The sequence below is a fragment of the Neopsephotus bourkii genome, unplaced genomic scaffold (genome assembly GCF_033783945.1).
Source record: "Neopsephotus bourkii isolate Nb327-2 ecotype Australia unplaced genomic scaffold, CSIRO-AGI_Nbou_v1 NB_1373, whole genome shotgun sequence".
Lineage (NCBI taxonomy): Eukaryota > Metazoa > Chordata > Aves > Psittaciformes > Psittacidae > Neopsephotus > Neopsephotus bourkii.
This window is the reverse complement of record NW_026901852.1, coordinates 2445770-2464205: the sequence shown is the minus strand read 5'-3', so window position 1 is coordinate 2464205 and position 18436 is coordinate 2445770. Positions and strand designations below refer to the sequence as shown.

At 49.6% G+C, this 18436-nt stretch overlaps 1 protein-coding gene and 1 long non-coding RNA gene across 2 annotated transcripts; one reads left to right on the top strand and one right to left on the bottom strand.

Moving 5' to 3' along the window:
* Positions 1 to 520: 520 nt before the first annotated feature.
* On the bottom strand, positions 521 to 1381 carry LOC133219677 (uncharacterized). Its single transcript, XR_009727482.1, has 2 exons — positions 1251 to 1381; positions 521 to 923 (listed from the first exon to the last, which is right to left on the bottom strand). It is a non-coding gene; the product is annotated as an uncharacterized LOC133219677 (long non-coding RNA).
* A 179-nt stretch (positions 1382 to 1560) lies between these two features.
* On the top strand, positions 1561 to 13373 carry DSTN (destrin, actin depolymerizing factor). Its single transcript, XM_061367149.1, has 4 exons — positions 1561 to 1715; positions 10783 to 11090; positions 11293 to 11369; positions 13083 to 13373. Exons 1-4 carry the CDS (start codon positions 1713 to 1715, stop codon positions 13190 to 13192), a joined length of 498 nt encoding a protein of 165 aa, XP_061223133.1. The 5' UTR covers positions 1561 to 1712; the 3' UTR covers positions 13193 to 13373.
* The last annotated feature ends 5063 nt before the right edge of the window (positions 13374 to 18436 follow it).

Genomic DNA, 18436 nt, shown 5'->3' with positions numbered 1-18436 from the left:
GAAAACACACAGTCCAGTCTTGGCTTTGTTTTCTGCTTACAAGAGACTCAATAAATCAGCCTGGAGAAGAGACGGCTCCAGGGAGACCCTGGAGCAGCTTTTCCAGTGCCTAAAGGGGCCGACAAGAAATCTGGAGAGGGGCTTTTCACACGGGCCTGTAGGGACAGGACAAGGGAGAATGGCTTTAACCTGACAGAGGGGAGATTGAGATGAGACATTAGGGAGAAATTCTTCCCTGTGAGGGTGCTGAGGCGCTGGCACAGGGTGCCCAGAGAAGCTGTGGCTGCCCCATCCCTGGCAGTGTTCAAGGCCAGGTTGGACACAGGGGCTTGGAGCAACCTGGTCCAGTGGAAGGTGTCCCTGACCGTAGAAGGGCCTTGGAACTGGATGAGCTTTAAGGTCCCTTCCAACCCAAACCAGTCTGTGGCTCTGTTCTACAATTCCATGAATAAATACATTTGATGCCAGGGGTGCTTAGCTGGTGCAAGCCAGGACCATCACTGCAGGCAGGATCCAGTAATGAAACCGAACATCCTGTAAATTAATTAACATCAGCAGGTGCTTCTGTAATCTGATTACAAAACCCCTAAGCTTCACTGCCCATAACGTTTAGAATATAGTATTTTGGTATCATTTAATTCACCAGCGCTGCAACAAACACGGAGCCGCAGCCTCTCCCCTCTTCCCCTCCCGCCTCCAGCAGCGGCGTTTGTCAGCCTCGTCCCGAGGACAAACCGTGCATTGTCTCAGCCAGTCTCGGCTCTGACTGAAGCGGGGACGCGAACGCTGCTGCTGCTGGTGCTGGTGCCGCCGGGGAGAGCCGCACAGCGCTTCCTGCTGCTGCTGCAGCAGCGAGGGCGGACGCGCTGAGCCAATCAGGAGTGCCTGACTGAGATCGCACCAAAGTAGGTATTGAAAAAACCCTAAAAATAATTAAATAAATGAGAAAAAAAAAAAAAAAAAGACAAGAGAAAAGCCCCACACTTCCTCCTCCACAGCTCTTCCGCCCACCCGCCCGCCCCATCTGCTCCCTCACAGCCCGCCTCCCCCTCCTCGCATCAAGGCCATGGTCACCCCATGCCACCCTCTCAGGACCCCCGCAGCCCCTTTCACCCCGCTCCCACCGCCTCAAATCCTCTTCGTGCCCCCCCTCCCCGCCCTGGCCACCTCCCCTCGCCCTTTCCCCGACGGCTCCCTGACCCCCGCAACGCTCCCTCAGCGCATCCTTCCCCCCCCCCCCGGCAGCACACCTTGAGGCAGGTAATCCCGCCCACACCTCGCACAAAGGGACACCGCGATTGGCCGGCTGGCGCCTGACAGCCGTCAATCAGCCGGCGGCTCCCCCTGTGATTGGGTAGCGCACCCCATCCTGGCCACGTTTTTGGGGGGGGGGTGTCTGTGGGTGCTTGGGTTTCTGTCCCTGCACCGGGTGCGGGCGGATACACGTGTGCTTGTGGCGCCAGGCGAGGTGCGGAGGGAGGAGGAGGAAGAAGAAGAGGAGGAGGAGGAGGAAGGTCCCGGGGCGTTGCCACGCAGGGCTCCCACCATAGCAACCGCTTCCTCCTCCGGCCGTGACGTCGCAGCGTTTCCGCCCGGCTCGCGCCCTCGCTGCTTCCCTTCCTGCTGCCGGAGCCCGCGCCGCGCCCAGCATCCGAGGGAGCAGCCGCCGCCGCCGCACCGCGCTCCGCCGCCCGCAGCGTCCCAACGACACCATGGTAGGGAGCGGGCGCCTCCGGGGATGCGGGAGTTGGGCGGCTTCTCCGCCTAGCACTCCCCCCCCCCCCCATGCCCTCTTCTTTCATCCCCGGGGAAAGGGGGGTGGTTGGTATCGCCCGCCCGCCCGCCGCATCCCGGCCTGCGCTCCGGGCACGACGGCATCGCGCCCCTCCTTTCCTTCTCCGTCCATCTCCCCGCTCCTTTCCGTTCGCCTTTGAACCTGAGGCGGCGGATGCGTTCTCCTCCCTTCCCCCCCCCCCGCCTCCATCCCGCCATGAGGCGGCGGAAGGTTACTCCCCCCCTTGAAGCGATGGAACTGTCCTTTTCTCTCTGTCCTCCCCCCGTGAGGCGATGGTACGCTCCGCGCCGCACACAGGCGCTAGGGGCAGGCGCGTCCATTTCACGCGGGGAAAGGGGGGAGCGGTGAAGAGAACGATCGAGGCGGGAAGATTCGGAGGGGGGACACGGACGCAGCGGGGCGATGCGCCGCCCCTCCCCGTGCCGCAGGGCGCGGCCGTGGTGGGGGGGAGGCGGTGGCTTCTCCCCCGAGGGGCTGCTTGAGGAGCAGGTCGGAGCCTGGCAGCAGGGCCACGATATGGGGTGGTGGGGTGGATCCCCACCGGGAGGAAGCGCGGTCTCGGCCGCATCCGCTCCGCCGTGCGGTCCAGGCGGGAGCCATCTTCCACAGAGCCGAGGGGCTTCGGGCCTGGCCTAGAAACGGCGGCGGCTCCTCGGCGGAGCGGGGCGGCTGAGGCACACAGGGCCCCGGTGCTGGAGCCCGCAGACAAAAGAGGGGAAGCAAAACCCGCGGAAGGAAGCGCTCGGTCGTAACAAACACGCGTTTTTTTGCAGCGGCCGCTCGGATAAGCCTAAATTTTAAGGTGCTTGCCGCAAGGATTGGAGACTTTTGTGTTCTCTGCACAGAGATGGAGAAGATATAATGTTGGGAACAGAGGAAATGTATTAAACGTACAGATGCCCGTTTTCTCTGGCGTTCTAAAAAGCCCCAGGGGACTCCTTTCATAAATGGGGCAGAACAGACCAAACATCTGTTTATGCTTCATTTGTTACCAGGCCAGGTTGGACAGGGCTTGGAGCAACCTGCTCTAGTGGAAGGTGTCCCTGCCCATGGCAGGGGATTGGAACCGGATGAGCTTTAAGGTCCCTTCCAACCCAAACCAGTCTGGGATTCATGTTGGTTCACTTTCTGTTTGGTTTGCCTACATTAAACATTTGTCTCCCCGTTTAACTTGGGCTACTGACACTGACAAAGTGGAATTACTAGTTCATACAGTTTTAACTGCTGTCCTGCTTTTGCTCGAGTCCTACACAAGCATTTGTGCAGCAGCACACATCTGTGTGTTTTAACACAGTTGCTTAGGTTACTTCCCTTTAGTAGGGGGGTTACCTATTGAGCCCTTGCCATGGTATTTACCCTTAGTTTCTTTACATGTGGCATATCCAGTAAATAAATGTTTAGTGTGTGTCGGCCCACAGACAGGATGTGCTTCTAATCTCCCTGCTTCCTATAACACCCAAGTTTGAAGCCTCTGTGACTGGTCTGCAGCGTGGAGCAGGAGCTAAGGAGAGTTGCAGAGGAAGCCACTGAAAGTCTGACGAGACTTGCAGCTCTTGTTTAAAATAGGCTTGTCTGAACAAGCTGACTACCACCTCTGCAGTACGCAAACCTAGTTTAGAGTGACTACTCACTGTGTCAGGCTACATCTTGCTTCCGAACCAGAGAATTCCCCAGTCAGTCAGAAGTGGTATTTCTCATAGTGATCTCCTTTTTGGAACACGGTTTGGATTGGCTTTTTTAAAATGCTTTCTAGTTGCTGCAGATGAATTTGCTTTTGGGCAAAGAGTGTAGGCCTTCTGGCAAAGTACAGCAGTGCCAGCAGGAGGGCATCACTTGGTATCAAAAGAGCACTGGATTTTCTGCTTTTGTGTCTTGCCACAAGGCCAGTTTCTTTGCTACTGGATTAAATGAGTCCTTAGTCTTTGGAGGACCATGCAAATTATTTTTCTTGGTTGTTAGTCAATACTGTTCCCAAATCTGTGTAATTACAAGGTACATACGCCTCATATACAAGATGACAGGCTTGTGACAATTGGTAGTGTGGGTGTCTGGCGTGTTCCTACTTGCTTTGTCAGAACATCACTATCAAGAGGCTCCTGCTGGGAGCAAGGACTGACCAAAGCCAACTCATGCAGGAGAGCCTGCAGACAGCCACGACTTGCCTGTAAAGCAGTTCAGAGCCTGCTGCTCAACTGACTGTTCAGCATGCACAGCCATCTCCAGGAAGGATACTTCAGTAATGAGTATCTGGAATGCCCAGAGCAGGCCTTCAGAGCCTGTTTTTAAGGGTGAGATTTAAGCTTTAGGCTGCTGTATATGGCTGGGGGGCCACAGGAAAATACCTACAGTCACTTCAGCTCATAATAGCTGATTTCTGTGCTGAATGCATTTCTAAGAAGCTTTGTTTTCCTGCAAGAGTTCTGTTTCATATCAGCTTATTACCCTCATTGCCTTAAAAACGTGAGTTTCAACACGGGAATGGATCCTGCTCAAAAATTCTGCCCTATTATTGTCTACCATGGTTCCTGTATTTCAGCAGTGCTGCTGGGATTGCCTTTTGTGGGTATTTGCTTGTTCTGCTCACCTTGATAGTTGTATGGGGAGTGAACTTCATGGCAGCTCTAAGAAGGTGACAATTTCCTCTTTGGCTGAAAGCTGAGGAAGTGACCTGCAAGAATTCAGGGGAGACGTTTTCTCTGCCTTTTTTTTAATAGTTGCTGCCTTACTCATCTCTCCTCATCTAATCAATAACCTTTCTCGTAGGTGCAGGGGGGGGGGGGGAAGCTGAATAGAATTTTGATTCCTTCACCCCAGAAAAAAGAAAGAGGAAAAGTAATGCAAACTAAAAAAACTCAAGTCAGGCTGGCAAGACCTGCCTACAAGTGATATGCAAATAACTCTGTACTTCTTGCTGGTTTATGATGTGCAAATAATGGCCTCTTACACAACAGCAGTAAAAAGGCAGTTAGTTATGTTTCCTATCATGCTGCAGATCTGAATTCAAGCTTTGGACTTTCAGCTGCCTTGGCGTAAGCAGAGGTGGCTGTCTGTAGGCAGCAGAGGACATGGGCCTACAGAGCCTTGGGAAGTCACTGGTCTCCTTCGCCCAGAGAAGCTGTGGCTGCCCCATCCTTGGCAGTGTTCAAGGCCAGGTTGGACACAGGGGCTTGGAGCAACCTGGTCTAGTGGGAGGTGTCCCTGCCTGTGGCAGAGGTTGGAACTGGATGAGCTTTGAGGTCCCTTCCGGGCCGAACCAATCTGTGGCTTTCCCATGCCAGTGCTGGTTTTTGGGGTGATGTTAAACTAGTCACTCCATGCATTTCCTCCTTTCTTAGTAAGGTGGGGTGATAAAGTCAGATGGGTTTTCTTGGGTGCTCAAATAACAGATGAAAGCAAAGCAGTATTTAAGATCCACCCACATTTTCAGTTGGCTTGTGGGCCACAGCTAACAACTTTTCAGAGGCCTGATTTGACAAAACCTAGGTCTAGGTGCTGATGACGTCCCAGGGAATTGCGTGGCAGCATAAGGGACAGCTTTCTGAAGGCAGCTGTCCCACAACAGCCAGGTGGTAATAGGTTAAATGAAGAAGTATTTGTCACAGGAATGAACCATGACACATCTCTGAGTCAGATGGAAATGCCACATGGTTACACAGGCACTTCTGGCAGCAGCAGTGGATTTTGAAGGTAGATATGAGGGGTGGTGTGCCCAGCATAGGGGAAACAAGGTGTTTGCTGAAGAAACTGAGACCCACATAGAGGACAGTAATGTGACTAGCAAACATGGGAGCACCCAAATCTCCCTTTACAGTTAGACAAGGCATACTTTAATAAGTCTAAGTGTCAATTCTGGAAAAATTGATGATGCTTTTCCAAGGAGCAAAAGTTTCCAGTTGAGTAGCTATAGACAGTCCACACTGGTGTATGCAATGTGTGTGCATAGTTCCCAAACAAAACAAGCCAATCAACTCTGTAGATAACACATGCACTGGCACTGCTATGGAGGGCTCTGATCACAGGAAGCAAAACCCAGACTGTACAGTTGTCAATCCTTAAAATCAAATCCAGGCTTTCAGACTTGTCCTGAGGCAAACTAAGTCATTAATTTAAAGTCTTCTTGGGTGTCTTACAGTCAAGGAAGGAACAAAGGACTTTTTCTAGGTAAAATATTTTAAATATTCAAAGAAAATACTGAAATTCATAGCACTTCCAACAAAAGAGGAAGCGAATTTCATTGTCTCAAAGTTGTGTTTCAGTGCAGCCTTGCTACAAATCCAGTTTATCAGGTGTCTGGCATGTGTCTCACTCCTGAAGTGACTTTCTGTAGCTGGGGACTGTCTTGAGAAAGCTTATTCTTCAGTGTTCCTTCATTTAGATTAAATTTCAGTTGTGGAAATGTAATTGGTGGTAGAGGCAAGCTGCTGGAAGTTCTTAGTGGAGGCAGCTGGGGATGGCTCTTACAGTTGGAAGCTGGCTAGACAGAAGGCTCTCTCTCTGGGCTGGCCCGTGGAGCATTCTGTTCTCACAAGGCTTCTGCAGTGCTTTGCACTTAAAGCAGGAACGGTGTCTTTGTGTGGGGAATAAGAGCCACTGTGTTACTGCAGCACATGCTGACGAGGCATTTAATGCAACCATTACCTCATGTGCCTACAGCAGTCTGTATGAAAACACAATGGGGATACTGGTGGAAGTGCTTCAGAATAATATATGAGGCCACGCTGCCCACAAGACACTGCCTTTGCAATAGCTGCATGGAGGTGGGGGCGGGAGACTTATCTCATTTTTGCTGATTCCCTCAGAGAAACTTTGTCCATTCTTGCTAGAATGTCTCCCTGAAGATGCTGTACTAGCATCATTTTCCCATTTGATAATCGGGTGGTTTGCAGTTAAGGTCTTCAACACCTCTAGAAACAGGCTGGCTACTTGAAAGTGGTCTTTTCTCTGCAGTTGTGTCCCAAGAACGGCTATAAGTTGATGTTGTCTGTGTTATGGGTTGATCTGTCCCTTAAAACATCACCAGCTGGTGGTCGAGTATCCCAAAAGTAGCTGTGAACATGTACAATTCAATGAACAGCCACCGATACAATCATAGAATCAGCTAGGTTGGAAAAGACCTTTAAGGTCGTCAAGTCCAACCTTAAACTATGCACCAGTCCAGTTTGCTTTCATGCTGAAAAAGGAGCAGAACCAGGTTAGCTGTTCTAACTCTCTGGTGCTCAAGCCAGAATGCACAAAATAATAATGAATGTGCTGTATTGAATCCTCTGAGCAGAGCGATAACTGGGCCAGAAGGAGAAAATCCAGACTAACACTCTCGTATCGCAGAATCCCAGACTGGTTTGGGTTGGAAGGCGCCTTAAAGCTCATCCAGTTCCAACCCCACTGCCACAGGCAGGGACACCTTCCACTAGACCAGGTTGCTCCAAGCCCCTGTGTCCAACCTGGCCTTGAACACTGCCAGGGATGGGGCAGCCACAGCTTCTCTGGGCACCCTGTGCCAGGGCCTCAGCACCCTCACAGGGAAGAATTTCTTCCTAATGTCTCATCTCAGTCTCCCCTCTGTCAGGTTAAAGCCATTCCCCCTTGTCCTGTCCCTACAGGCCCTTGTCAAAAGCCCCTCTCCAGCTTTCTTGTTGGCCCCTTTAGGCACTGGAAGCTGCTCTACGGTGTCCTTGGAGCCTTCTCTTCTGCAGAAGAACAAGTAAACATTCTGTCATTGCTGGTGGGGTGGAGGCTTCTCACCAGCTATTTTTCTGGGCAGACCAGCAGAGACATGGTCAAAATGTTGGTTGAGGATGTATATTTGAGTGTGGCATTTCAGCTTGTTCCTCTGCTCTGAACACTCATCCTCTTGCTGCCCTACACACAGTGGTTGCAGCCACCATCCAACAAAACCTTCCTAGGATTTGGGGTTTTTTCTGTTTCCTTTTTAAGTATGTTTATGAAGCCAGCAATGGCTGGTACAAGCCCACGGTTGAAGAGGGAGTCCCACAGTTACAAAAGTAGATCCCCTTTGTGGAAGCAGTTATTTGCACTGGGAGCTTATGGGTTCATTTCAGCCCATGCTGTGACACAGCTATAGCGCTTTCTGAGATGGAAAAAATCTGCATTGTCCCTAGCAATATAGTGGCTGCTAATGTCATCCTGTGTGTTGAATCCAGGGGTTGTACAGCAGCTGTGAGAAGGAGCAGCGCCAGCTACTAACAGCATTTTGCTTTGGAAAGCTGAGAAGAAAATCCAGTTGTTACTCCTGCCCCTTCAGTTTCTGGTCAGTCCCAGTTATCAGCTGCAGTTTAACAGTGAATTTTGAGTTTCCAGACTAAATACTCTCCAGATTTTTGGAATCTGAACTGACTTGCCAGCAGTGCTCAGTTTCTTTATAAGGAAACAACTTGTTTCCCAATTTGGAGACATGTTTCTGGCCGTGCAGTAGCACATGCATATGCTCTCTGACTGCAGAGTTTGCATCAACCTGCAGCTCTGTTGCTGCTCCTTGCTTCTGCATCTCTGATGAGCATTAACCTCTTCTTCCAAAGTTGACTTCTAGTTGTTGTGGTCTTGGAGCAAAGATCAAGAAGTGACAAAAGTAGGGCTATTTTAGGCAATTACTAGATGCATTCCTAGGCTTTCTAAGCATTCTCTACTTAGACTTTTAAGGGCTTTGTGACTAAAAACTGAGTCTTGATACCTGTTGCCAGCTACTGAGGTGCCATTATATAGAAGACAGACATCAGGGAAATAAAGGTTGTCTTGAGTTCAGTGCAGATTTGTCCTTGGTGAATGATGCAGGAGTTCTAGTTGCTGCACTCTTTGCTTTATTAGGGCAACCTCATCTTCCCAGAGAGCTCTTGTCCACACCAAGGGAGAGGAAGAGAAAGACCTTTCTTCCACATTAGTTCTGTATCATGCTCTGACAAAGTGCAAGTCTCTCCCTATGAAGGAGGTGACACAGGAATGAGTCACTTTGAGTCCATGTTTGCCCTTTTGCTTGGACTTTTCCTGGAATGGGCTCTCTCCGCTTACTTTCTTTGCCTTATTGGTGATAAGTGTGAGGGTGGCTGTCTGCCAGGCACAGTGACTTTCTCCCTGTTCACCTGTCCCAAAGTGCAGTGGATTCTGGATAGATTACCACTAATAAGGAAGCCATGCATTAGAAATCTTGAGGGAGGTCCCCCTGTGTTTGAGTAACCCCCTAAAGAACACTGTGCTCCGTGCTAGAGAAAAGCTTCTGTCTCAGATTCACTGCTGTAGGAGATTGCCCTGGTTTTGCATGACCAACACTTGCTGTCAAGCTCCATGGTGATAGTTGCTGCCAGCTGTGCCATCTCTCTTCGCTGGGTTGGCAAAGCTATGCAAGCCACTGGAAGTTACAGAAGGAGACATGTTGGTAGGAAAAGGACTCTCTGAGGTCCTGCAAGGTAGGCACTGGTCAAGGCTTTAAGAAAAGAATGTACATGAAGTAGTTGTCCAGTCAGTAACCATCTCCCAAGGACAACCTGTTAGAAAGCTAGCACTGAGCACCCCTAACCCCCCCTGGTTTTGCAGGTGAACTCTGCTGTGCCTTTAGAACACTTTCACTCTGGCAAGGTACGATGCTTCCCTCACCACCACCAGTGAATGCATCAAACACATGTTTTGGGCCTCAGCTTAAGGAAAACCAAAGTAAAGAACAGTCCATCCTTTTCAACCTTTACTCTTTTTCCATTGGTGTCTCTCTCATAATGCTTTACCTGACTCTGTAGTAGTGCTGACTGTGCTTTAACAGTGATGCGTGGGAGTTTACACAAAGGGAGGACGGCCATTTTTCCTTCTGTGGTACGAATTACCATGTCTGAGGATAAAATCATTTGGATTTGGAAGACCAGCAGGGGAAGAAGCAGTATGAGAAAGGAATCTCACTGTTTACACTGTGTGCAGGGTTTTGAACAGACAAGTAAGTGTTGGACAGCCTTCGGTTTGGTCCTTACTGCTCTGGCCAGGATGTCCTTCCAGCATGACTTCCCATATTTGCTATTACACAGTTGCTTTTTAAGCTCTCTGTCTTTGCTGCACTCTGATAACAAAACACAGATACAAATGCTTCTATCCTGCCACCTTTTTTTGTCTCATTCCCAAAAAAGCAACAGACTGAAAATGCAGTTCAGCCTCTTGTCGTTCTCGCTAGGTCTTTGTCCTCTTTATTCTGTGTGCCTTTAACATCAGATTGGTGATGCTGCATCTGCACCTCCCATTACAGCTAGGACAGGAAGATACACCACAAAGTACCTAGAATCCCCCATCAGACTTCAAGGGGAAAAGGATGAAAAGGCAGGCAGCTCACTTTGAAACACTGAGGAATTGCTGGCAAATAGACACTTTTAACTGTTAGTCTTGCAAGTTCTTCTCCCTTTAGAACACTGAATTCAGAACAGCTTCTGAAAGTTGGCTTGTTCAGCTAAAAAACATACCACTGCAGTCCCAGTGCCCCACACAACATCTCTCTTCATCTCTAAGCCAAGTCCATGTGACAAGTGTGGAATTTGGCCACGTTTTACCTCTGTTCCTAAAGCTGCTAGCGGGCATGCTAGACATGGCTAGGACACTTTTGAACGGAAGATTCTCATGGACTTGGTTGTCTAGTCAGCCTGAAATGGGTAACAAAATCCCACTGCTCTAATGCCAAAGGATTTGTCACAACTGAATCTCGGAGGACAAGGGGTGGACGTGTGTGAAACTACCCCAAAAATAAGGCTCTAGTATAAGTAGGATTGTGCCTTCTTCGGAATAGTTTTGGTTTGGCAGCTGCCTGTGGGCAGCTTCGAGACTCCGGATTCTTTGCTTGGCTTGGAAAAAGAGGGCCTGCAGCCTTTCCTGACGAGACTCTCAGGCCACTGGTGACTATTGCCAGTGTCGGTTGTCTTCTAGCCCCGGGATTGAAGGCAGTGTGGTAAAGGAGTTGTGAAACTTTGCAGTGCTAGCCCTAAAGGTCTTTGCTCTTGTGTTTGCAGGCATCTGGAGTACAAGTTGCTGATGAGGTATGCCGTATTTTCTATGACATGAAAGTGCGGAAGTGCTCTACGCCTGAGGAAATCAAGAAGAGGAAGAAGGCTGTCATCTTCTGCCTCAGTCCAGATAAAAAGTGCATTATTGTGGAAGAAGGCAAAGAGATTCTGGTGGGAGATGTCGGTGTGACGGTTACCGACCCTTTCAAGCACTTTGTGCAGATGCTTCCCGAGAAGGATTGCCGTTATGCCTTGTATGATGCAAGCTTCGAGACCAAGGAATCCAAAAAAGAAGAGCTGATGTTTTTCTTGTGGTAAGCCATCTTCCCAGCTCCCTCATTCCTAGCATGCAGTCCAAGCACTGTGGGCGAGGTCTCTGAGAAATGGCAGGCTTAAAGTGAGCCTGTTTTCTGAGCCATGAGACATTTCACTTGCTCGTCATCCCTAGGATACTGCTGCTCTCTCTGCTGGATAATAAATGTCACTAACTGCACTCTTTCTGGTGTATCCCATTAGGGCACCAGAACAAGCACCTCTCAAAAGCAAGATGATCTACGCAAGCTCCAAGGATGCAATCAAAAAGAAGTTTCAAGGTATGTAATACATCTGATGCTCCTACACGTGCCGTGCTCCTACAGTGCTTGCACAGCGAGGCTTAACTGTTGGCTAATTGGTCTGGGATTGGTTTTTTTGAGGAGCTAGTGAGACATGAGAGCTTCATAGGCGAAACATCCTGTGACAGAGCTAAAATGAGATCTGGCTAAACCCTACACTGTCTGTCTCTGAATTGTAGAGGCACTAGAGCTATGCTCAGGACAGGAAAGAGTAGGCTTAGCAGTGTGTGACACTGTATTTGTACTATACAGAGCAGCACATCTGCACCCCACAGACTAGAAACCATTAGATTCCTAACACAGAACTGGATTTTGTGCAGACCTGCCTCTGTGGCAGAGGACTCTCAGCCCTGTGTCTGATGAAATACACAATCTCCTAAATTTACTGTGCTGCAGTAGTAGTAATTAATGATTGCTTTAGAGATGCAGTTGGGATTGCTCATTTCAAAAGGCATCGCATCTCCAAGTGGAGAAGCAAAGTTCTTCTGTCAGGCACCAATAGCCAAGGAGTAAATACCTTGCTGCAGCATTCAGAAATTTCATGCAAAGTCAGTCTGGTGTGTAGGCAGACAGCACTGCTTGCAGTGTGCTGGCCTGATGGGATCATTGTGCAGCAGTGCCAGCCAGTGGGTTGGAAATGCTGCATTCAGCTCTGGGGCCCCCAATACAGGAGGGACATGGAGCTGTTGGAGTGAGTCCAGAGGAGGCCACGGAGATGCTGCAGGGGCTGGAGCAGCTCTGCTCTGGAGCCAGGCTGAGAGAGCTGGGCTGGGTCAGCCTGGAGAAGAAAAGGCTCCAGGGAGACCTTTGAGCAGCTTCCAGTGCCTGAAGGGGCCAACAAGAAATCTGGAGAGGGGCTTTTCACACGGGCCTGTAGGGACAGGACAAGGGGGAATGGCTTTAACCTGACAGAGGGGAGATTGAGATGAGACATGAGAAAGAAATTCTTCCCTGTGAGGGTGCTGAGGCCCTGGCACAGGGTGCCCAGAGAAGCTGTGGCTGCCCCATCCCTGGCAGTGTTCAAGGCCAGGTTGGACACAGGGGCTTGGAGCAACCTGGTCCAGTGGAAGTGTCCCTGCCCATGTCAGGGGGCTGGAACTGGATGAGCTTTAAGGTCCCTTCCAGCCCAAATCTTCCTGTGGTGAGACTTGTGTGCTGCATGTGTGGGAGTTAGGAAAAAAGGAATCCTGAAGAAATTCTGCTTTTCTTCACATAAGACAGGCTTGGGTGTTGGGCTCCCTGCCCCTCCCTCCCTTCACTTACACCAGCAAAGCCTTTCTCATCTTTACATCTCAGATTCTCACTCTGATTCTTTCACCCACATCCCCAGAGCCAGCAGAAGCTGAGTCAGCCATCTTAGTGTGCTTGCGTGTAGCTCCCTCCCCTGCCATCGTCAGGGTAGCACTAGAAATGAGAGCTTTGCTTGTGAGACAGCCTGCAGTGAGAAGACCAACAGCACTGAGCTAGTGAAAACGTTCTCCCTGATGTTTCTGCATTGGTATCTGGTGTGCAGCCAGGTGTCTCCTGTGACATATCAGGTCAAAACCATCCAAATGCCTGAGCTAAGGCAGGGCTTACCTGCGTGAGTGACCAGATTGCTGCTTCTAATACTACTAGCAAGTGTGTTTCTTTGATTGATTACTAGCACGTGGAAATAATAATGCATTATTGAGTGTTTTGCCTCTTTTTTAGGCATAAAGCATGAATGCCAAGCAAATGGGCCAGAGGACCTCAACCGAGCTTGCATTGCTGAGAAGCTAGGAGGCTCCCTAGTCGTAGCTTTTGAAGGAAGTCCCGTGTAGATGTCATACAGTGCCACAACTCTACAAGCATTCCATGTTTTAATATATCAGTTATGTAAAGCAACTATTCTAGGCCAGGGTTCCACTAACTGTAGGGAAGCTGTCTTGTAGAATAAAGTAGATTTTGGAGATGTAGCTCGTATGTACAAATGACCCTAAATAAATCAAATCTAAGGATTTATCTTGGTGTATTAATATTTGCATTGGTTGTCCAGCCCAATTATGTCCCCGATGGATTTAACACTAAAGGTCTCCAAAAAATCGTGGTCCAATGGAGCACCGTACCCCGGAATGAAAGTGGGGGGGGAGGTGAGAACAATCTGGTTCCTGTTCTTGCTCTTCTAAATTGTATCAAGCAAAATTCAGCCGGTCTTTTTGAGGCTGCTGGCCAAATTGCCAAACTCAAAAACGTTTCCCCCCTGTTAACTGTTTAGTACAGAACTTCAAACCTGTAGTTAAAGGTTTGGCTAAAGCAACTCGTTGGCACCAAAACTGGGTTAAATTCTTAGTCCTTTCAGTTGCAGAGCAGCACTAATAAAGGCTAATTCTGAAGGTAAATAGAGATGAGACACACTTTTTTTCCTGGAGAAATAGTCCTAACCCACTCTCTTGTAAACTCACGGTGCAGTGATAGTATTTAAAGGTTCACTTGTTCTGTAGGTTCAATTCTCTTGTTATGAAGTGTCTTGAGGTCTTTCCAGCCTGAGTGATTCTATTAAAACTGCTTTTCTGTTGACGTAGTTTCATTTAGAACGACCTTAGTTTCTCTAATAACACACTTATAGCAGATTGGATGCTTCTGAAGCTTTTACAAATGCAGATCCTTATAGCAGCGCTCTCCAGCCATGGGTAGTACAATGCGGAGGAGCCACGGCTTTAAAAAGTGGTATCCTCAGCCCCAGTCCTTGGTCACTTGGTCCATTTGTCTGCAATTACTCTTGATTTAACTTAGTAGAACCCATCAGCCTGACTAATACGGCTTGATCTGGGCTTTTTTTGTCTGTTAGCTTCTTTAATTCTGTAGAAATGCATGGAAATATCACCTACTAGAAAGTTTGACCTGAAATGCCTTTTGTATGGGGTGGGGGGGGGAGGGGGTAGAGAACATTCCTGTGCCAGCTACAGAGATCTTAAAAGCTTCCATGTTTCACCAGTGGTTGATTAAAGCTGTTTCCTTTGTGTAATGTGTACATGGGAGTTGCATAGAGTTTTCCTGTATGTCTGTAGAGAAAAAGAAAAAAAAATAACAAAACCAAAACCCTTAGCCTCCAGTGCGTTACTGTTACTGTTCTGTGCGTGCCAAATTAAAAGAGCCTAAATAAATGGGCTTTCCCCTCCCCTGGGTCAGTGATTTGATTCCTCTCCAGCCTCTGCATTAGCCCGGTGCTTGGGGAGCTGGTACCCCTTCTGCAGGTACTGCCCTGTGCTGCTCATGGTGGGAGAAGGGATGGGGGGAAGCGGGTTTATCAGCACAGTGTGCAGCTTGCTGCAGGCATTAGCTCCCTGACCTGGTCTCTGCATTTTAGGTGCCAGACCCAAGTTCCCATGGGTTGGGGAGCTTTCTGGCAAGCATTTGCTGTCTGAGCAGGAGAAGCCAAGCACGTGTCAGTGATTTTGTGCTGCTTTCCCTGTAAAAACAGGGCGCTTTCTCTGGCCAAGCAGTTGCAGGCTGCCCCTTCCTCTGGCCAGATGTGCAGGGACGGAACAGCTGTGCTGTCCCCACAGCTCCTTGGCAGAGCACTGAGCTGCTGCCTGGTTTATCTGTGGAGCCAGGGAAATAATGGTCCATTGCCTGCCTCAGCATGTGCCCTCTCTGGCCATGCTGCATGGTTAAAACTTGTCATTAAAGGCAGGCATTGCCTGCTTGCTCCAGCTTGGCACCCAGCTGGGTCACAGGATTGGGAAGCACAAAATTTTCCAATGCAGACCCACCAGAGTGATACTTTCTGATTCTAAGAGGAGCAAACCAGCCTGGCTTCTGCTGGTGCTTTAGCCTATGTTTGAGTCAGCTCTGAGCTCGCCCAAGTTGGGTGATCATCATCAAGAGCTCCTCCTTGCCTGGGTGTCTGCAGTACAAGTCCCTGTCCAAAGTCCAGGTTGAGATAAGGTGTGACACAGCAGGAGTGGTGCTGCTTGACAAACAAAGGGAACTCCCAGCCAAGATCCAACTGATAACCAGTGCTGCCAGAGCCAGACTGCAGGCATCTTCCAAGAGATACCCAGCCCAGGTGGTGCCATGGTGGACTTCTGCCTGGGATTTCCTTCCTTGGTTAGAAGATGGAGCCAGAGACCTTGCAAAGGGAGAAGGAGGTCAGACCTGGAAGGTAAGAGGGAGCTTCCCACAACATGAAAGCTCTTGGATCAGGGTGCAAAGTGCCTTAGTCCTGGGACTTTGAGGGATGAGAAGTCTGAGGAGGCACTTGAGGCCTTGGCTAGGTGTGGTCCCACAGGTTAAGCTGATCTATGAGGTTTTGGCTGCTTTTAGGACCCTCACAACAAGTCCTGAAGTATTATACTGGCCTCTGGAACAGTGTTCCTGCACTCCAGGACTGGCCAGAACTCTTAACCTTCAGAGCTATGATGCTTCATACCTTGTCCGTGTCATGGAGTTAGTGAGCCAAACTTCACCACCTCCCAAGGCTGTTTGTCCTTCTGTGGTTGGAGGGGATAAAAAGCACAGGGAGATGTTTCCTCCTGTGATTTAAAGATTTCTGATCCTTTCAGTTAAAGTTTCTCTGGTTGGCCTTAATGATCTTAAAGGTCTTTTCCAACAAAGTTGGTGGTATGAAATCACCCAGAAGGCCTCAAAAGGCAAGGCAAGCAGGGAGAAACAACACGAAGAACACTTCCTACAGCTTCTCTGATTGCTGGGGAGAGAAGGTAATTTCTAATACATGAAGAAGAAATACATGTTCGGGTGATGGACATGGCTCAGAGCTATGCAAGCTCAGCAGGACCACAGCCCAGCTTGGCTGCAGCAGGAATAGAGCTGCTAGAAACCTTTTCAAATCCATGTGCAGGCAAGAGTTTACCCAGTTTCCAAGAGCTTCACGCTGGGGAGAAGATGGGGATGGGAGATGAGACTGGTAATTCAGGCTGAGCGTGAGCAGATGGTGCAAACGTGATTTAGCTGCTCCAGCAAAAGTGAACTGGAGGATCTCAGCTGTGGCTGAAACCAGGACCCAGTGTTCCCATCCAAAATCACTCCACCTGGGTGCTTGGTTGATCTTTATCACTGAAGTACCTGCCTGCAGCACTCAGATCATACCTGCCCCAAGTCAAGAGGCTGACAAGTTACAAGGCGACAGCGTTGCTTGCCTGGAGGAACGATAGCCCTCGCCCTCGGTGAGTAGCCAAAGCCTATGGTGGTACATTGCAAAGTCCCACCAGCTCCTGGCCAACCAGGCCTGCAGGAGGGCAAGGCTTGGGTTTCTCCTAGCCCCTTGGGATGTCTTTCCCTTTCTACCAAGGTGCTGAGAGAAGAAAACAAATCCCAGTGATGCCATGCCAAGTATCAAAATGTAATGTCTTTCCCCATTCTTCAAGCCCCTCTCTTCATAAAGCAGCCAGCTCAGTGATGTGTCCTGGAAGGGCACCATGTCACCCCATGCAGAGGACACTGAATCTCTTCTTGTGTGGTTTTTGGAGCCCTATCACAGCCTACCTCCCATGTGGCACACATGGGACACCAGCTATCCTCCTTGTGTTGGTTGGTTTGGGGCTTTGTCACTGCTGGTGGGTTAGTGCCTGGGTAACTGCTCTGTTTTGTGCAAGAGCTCACAATAAAGGAAATCACTGTTGCAAAAGCAAAAATAACTGAAAAACCAAAGTATTGCATCAGTTGGTGGCTCCTGATGCTTTGGGGCCCTTCCTCCCAATGCCTGTGTGGGGTAATGGTTACCTCAATAGGCTCAACAACTCCCTCCAGCATCTGGGGTTGCCTGGGGTGGTTCCTTGGCAAGCCTGGTGAAGTCCAGGTGATCTCCAAAGCCACAAGGTGCCAGGCCAAGCACGCTGCTCTGCAGTGAGAGGCAAGGGTGGTGGCGTTGAGGGTTGAGGTCACCAGTGGTCCTTGCGTCATGGGGTCCTCCCCATGCACCACGAAGGCCAGAAGGAGAAACCAAAGGGTAATAATGGCTGTTGCTGAGCGAGTCTGCCCTCCACTGTGGGCAGATGGACTTGCCAGAGCATACGTGCACATCCACAACGTGCTGCCTGCGTGGAGTCCCTGGTGTCTAATACAGAGGTTGAGCACACACTGCCTTCCCCAGGAGCAAAATGGAGGTGGGTCTGTTCCTCATCCCCCTTCCTGGCCTTGGTCCTTCACACATCCCTGAGGGACCCAGCGCTTCCAGGGCCTTTTTCCTTCCCACCCCTCTCAAATCCTGCTGATGTCAGCACCCGGCTCAGCAGCTCTATTGTGGGAGACAGGCACCGAGCCCCCACGTGGGGTCTGCCTCTTCCTAAGAGCACAGCTTGGGGGGGAAAATGGAAAAAAGAGAGATAAAAAAGATGGAAATATGAAAAAGGGAGAGAAAAGAGAGAAAAAGAAAAAAGAGAAAGGGAAATCAGGGGGAAGAGGTAAAGACAGAAAAAAATAGCGAGAGAAAAGGGGAGGGAAGGGAAAAAAGAGAAAAAAGGAAATAGAAAACAGGGAGAAGAAAGAAAGGAAAAAGGGGGGGAAGAAAGGAAAGATAAAAAGGGGAAAAGAGAAAGGGAGAAAGAAAAAAGAAAAAGGGGGTAGGAAGGGGAAAGGGCAAAAATGGAAAAAAGATAAAAAATAGGAAAAAAAAAAGGGAAGGAAAAAATAAAGAGAAAAAAGGAAGGAAAAAGGGGGAAAAGAAGAGTGAAAGTAAAGAAAAAAAGACATTTCAAAAGGGGGTTGGGGAGAGGGGGAAAGAGGGGAAAACGTCTGCAGAGGAAAGCCACAAGAAGGGGAGAGCGGAGCCAAGCCCGGCAGTACCCGGGGGCCACCACCGCACAGCAGCCACAGGGACAAACTCGCAGGCAGGAGGGAGCCCAGGCTCGCCTGAGCTCACAGCAAGGGAGCAGGAGCAGGCAGGAGGAAGCGGTGCTCTGCTGTGGTTATGCTGGGGAAACCCCAATGGGAATGGCTTTTGCAGCACAGCAAGCAAGGGGGGGGTAAAGGATCTGCCGCTGACCAAAGCTGGGGCCTTCTTCAGCGATGCCAAAGAGCTGCCGGGCCTGAAAACTCACAGTGAAAAGAAGCAATAAATGGAAAAC

Bases quoted from the DNA above. Each gene is read 5' to 3' on its own strand.
- DSTN (XM_061367149.1), top strand. The intron at 11,091-11,292 runs GTAAGCCATCTT...GTATCCCATTAG, and splicing joins GAGCTGATGTTTTTCTTGTG to GGCACCAGAACAAGCACCTC. The intron at 11,370-13,082 runs GTATGTAATACA...CCTCTTTTTTAG, and splicing joins AATCAAAAAGAAGTTTCAAG to GCATAAAGCATGAATGCCAA.